Here is a 3560-nt window from a genome sequence, read left to right on the forward strand (position 1 = left end):
GCGGGCTGTGCTCGCGTGGGGCCGGCGAGGCCCCGCGTTTCGCGGGTGCGTGAGCTGCCGCCTAACGCTTCCGCTCCTTCTGCAGAACCCGGACATCGCCATCACCGACAACGTGCTGCATTTCAAAGGTGGGGTCCCGTCCTTCGGGGGGTCTCCTGCATCGCCACGGTCGCTCCCGCCTGGCCCGGTCGGGAGTACCGTGACCCGGCAGGAGAGCCCGGGGTGCCTGGTCCCTGTGGGGGTGCCGGGTCCCCGTGGGGGTGCCAGTCCCCATCCCTGCCCTTGGTGGCAGCCGCGAGCTCTGTGCTGGGTGCCGGGCACGTATGGGTATGTCATGACACGCACCCGCCTACAAACCATCGTATTCCAGTGCTAGTGACGGTAGCGATTTGTATCTTATCTAATCATAAGAAAAAAACCAAACAAACAACCTCCCCATATTTAAATATAAGAGAAATTTCCATACATCTTTGCTGTCCTGGCTCAGCTGAAACCCGGAGATAACTCGCAGCAATTTTTCCTTTCACAAAGACCTCGTTTGCAACTGTTATCGAACCTCAGCACTGGGAACTAGCGCTCGATTTGAAAGGTAAAGTAGGTCCCTGCCTAAAAGATGGTTTTGTTTCAGCCGGGCAGCTGCATGCTGCAGTGCCATGCAGCTTGTGCTGGTTGGCTTCTCCAGGTAGCACTGAGGATATGCTGTAGCAGTTTTTATTTGGGTTTTCTCATTTATTTGGTGGTTTTCTTTAAGAGGCTTTGTCTAAGAAATGCTGCCTCCCTGGTGAGCCGCAGCCAGGGCCATTTGATAGGGTGTTGCTGCACATTGTATTCACTTCAGGATCAGTTTGCAGTCTGGAAGTGTGGAAATTAAACTCAGCATGCAGGTTTTTGGAGCCCTCCTGGGGACAAGATCTGCATGTGCGGGAGATGAGAGATGAATGCACCTTCCTGCCATGGGGAAGGCACTCCCAACATCATGTTCCTACGGACCCACCGGAGACTGGGCTCCCTGGGCTCTCTCTCATCGGTGTGGAGGCTGGATCCCCCAAAGGCAGGGGATTTTCAGCTGGATTCAAGTTAGCCATGAACAGCCTTTTGAGCCCCTCTTTTGGGACTCTCACACGCTGCCTTCCTGCATTCGAGTACCCTTTTCCAGTGCCATGCAGAGTTGCAGAAGCTTGAGCTGCTGATCTCAGCAAGCGCACCTCTGAGCAACGTTTTGGGCTGTTCATGTCTTCCCTGTTAGCATGTGGTTTCCTCTTGCCTCCCAGCGAGGCAGGGGGAAGCACTAAATAACCGCTGAGTATTTCTATGTATAAAGCGTCCTTTGCAGGTGCGGTGCCTGGAACTGGCAAGGACCTTAATGCTGATTGTTAACTCTTGTCTTTTAGCTCAGGGTCATGGTGCCAAAGGGGACAACATCTATGAATTTCAGATCGAGTTCCTAGAACCAGTTGAGCCTAAAGTAGGTATTTTTACTTTTCTAACTCTTGCAAAGAAAAAGTAATTTTTTAAAAACTTGAAAGGAAGATGGCTGCGTGTAACGCTTACAATATGCTGTTTAGATTATCCTGGTGACTCTGTAGCTGCTGCAAACTAGAAGTCATTTGTGGCAGTCCTCCATCCCGGTGCTCAGCCACCATCCTGCCTTAATGTAAATCGCCTCACTGGAGCTAGTGCTTGCATGGGTCAGCTTTAATAGAAACAAGGTCTCACATGTATCAGCTGATAAACAGTAGTTGTAAATTTTTAAAGGATTTAAAGCAGCAAATAATGGGAGAATCTGACAACACGTTGTCTGATGCAACGTTGACTGGAGAGCAGGGGAACGCTGTGCTGCAAAGTGTCAGTGGGATGTTTCATGGCTTCTTTTGCAGCCTGACAAAAGAAAGTCATGAGAACTCCTGCTTCTGGCTTATTTTAAGAAAAGAAAAATCTTTTCTTAATTCCTGTTGTAGTCTGATAGGTGGGAGCTTGGCTGGAAGAGCAGCCCTTCCATGTTAGTTGCAGGTGGCTGTGAAGTCTCTCTTTACCTCTCAAAGCTGTTAGGGGCACAGGAAAACTCTGGGCTCTGCTCCCAGTGCAGGATTTGTGCTGCTTACTTCTGTCTGACTGTTGGGGATAGCTGCAGTCAGACTGGGAGCCACTGTTCACCTCTGCTCCCTCAAGGGAGGTGGTTGCTGGAGGGTGAATTTATAGGGTCTGTAAGCAGGCAAGTTTCTTCTGTGGCTCCTACCAGGTATTGAGTGGCAGACAATGAATGTCTCTTGGTTCCAGGATCTGGTCACCAGTTTGTCATCAGGCCTGTAAAGCACCAGCTGTCTGGTCCACAGTGTGGGGAGAGGTGCCCACCACTGCCCATGCTTGTCCCCTGTGCTGGTAGACATGGGCTGTGCTGGGAGCCAGGCCTGGAAGGCAAGCCCTTGCCGCTACAGAGCAGCCTCCTTCCAAAAGTCTAGTCACTCTGAGTCACTGTGGAGGGGCTGGAGGAGAATCAACCCTCTGAAATCTGTGTAACTACAGATGGTCGGGACTGGGAAGTATTGCAGTCTGTTTTTTTTTTCTTTTAGCTTTGATGTGCACTGTGAGTGCCTCTTGCTGGTGCCCGGCTGGCCACCAGCAAGAGGTGGAGCCTCTGACAGGGAAGGACAGCATTGGTAGCTGTAAATTACAGCTACAGCCTTCAGATGTCCTAGGAGCATCCAGACAGCCTTGACAGAGCAGTCCTGGTGTAATGTGCACAGTTAAGAGCGCAGTTCATGGCTTTTCTGCATCAGTTTCAGCTGGTTTGAGAGACAGTCCCATGCAGAGCAGCCTGGTGTAGGCTCGAGGTGTGGAGGAATGTGATGGTGGCAGTAAGGATGGGCACCCAAGGTGACCCTGCTGTGGGCTGCAAGGAGGGAGAGGTTCTGGGCTGCCATTGTGCAGAGCGTGGCTGTGGTGGAAAGGCCTGGTGGGGTGGCAGTGACCACACTGCCAGGTCCGTCAGCTCAGTCTCCAGGTGTCACCTAAGGCTGTTAGCTCTTCCTCTCACTGTAGCAGATGCCACATGGGGTCCCCTGTTTTGGACAGGGACCTGTGGTTGATGGTAATGTTATTTTTACTACTGGCTAGAAGAAGTGGGTGGCTCACAGTACTAAATGCAAGAAGGTCTAAAGCCAAGAACATAGGTTCTGCCTAGGAAGGCTAGTGCCAGGGTCTGTGCTAGCTCTTTGTGGTGGGATGCAATGCTGCTGTGTTGTATGGGCAGGCTTTCAAGCTGGCTATCAAGTCTTACAGCCATCACAGCTGCCATCTTCAACTGGGCTGGCCTTTGCTTCCACAGCATGGCATGGGCAGCAGGGAGATTACTGTGCTGCAGCAGTCCATGTCATCCTTGCTTCCTTGATGGGGAGAGCTTGGGTATCAAGTCAGTCTCAGTGCTTGTTTCTTAGGACTTGCTCTTGTGTCTGCCCTCAGCCTGTATGCAGGGTGACTCAAAGGCAGCTGAACATCACTGTGCAGAAAAAAGAGAGTAACTGGTGGGAGAGACTCACCAAGCAAGAGAAGCGCCCGCGCGT

The 3560-nt window shown here is 51.7% G+C and overlaps 1 protein-coding gene across 1 annotated transcript in view; it reads left to right on the plus strand.

Annotated features, from left to right (window-relative positions):
• Window positions 1–85: 85 nt before the first annotated feature.
• Window positions 86–3560, plus strand: part of PTPLAD1 (protein tyrosine phosphatase-like A domain containing 1) — a gene marked incomplete at its 5' end in the record, with an annotated part of 9778 nt that continues 6303 nt past the window's right edge. The window contains 3 exon segments of the mRNA XM_010285145.1: window positions 86–128; window positions 1392–1465; window positions 3460–3558. Of these exon segments, the coding sequence (XP_010283447.1) occupies window positions 86–128; window positions 1392–1465; window positions 3460–3558 (216 nt within the window).

Source organism: Phaethon lepturus, unplaced genomic scaffold (assembly GCF_000687285.1).
Source record: "Phaethon lepturus isolate BGI_N335 unplaced genomic scaffold, ASM68728v1 scaffold44624, whole genome shotgun sequence".
In the NCBI taxonomy this organism is placed as follows: domain Eukaryota; kingdom Metazoa; phylum Chordata; class Aves; order Phaethontiformes; family Phaethontidae; genus Phaethon; species Phaethon lepturus.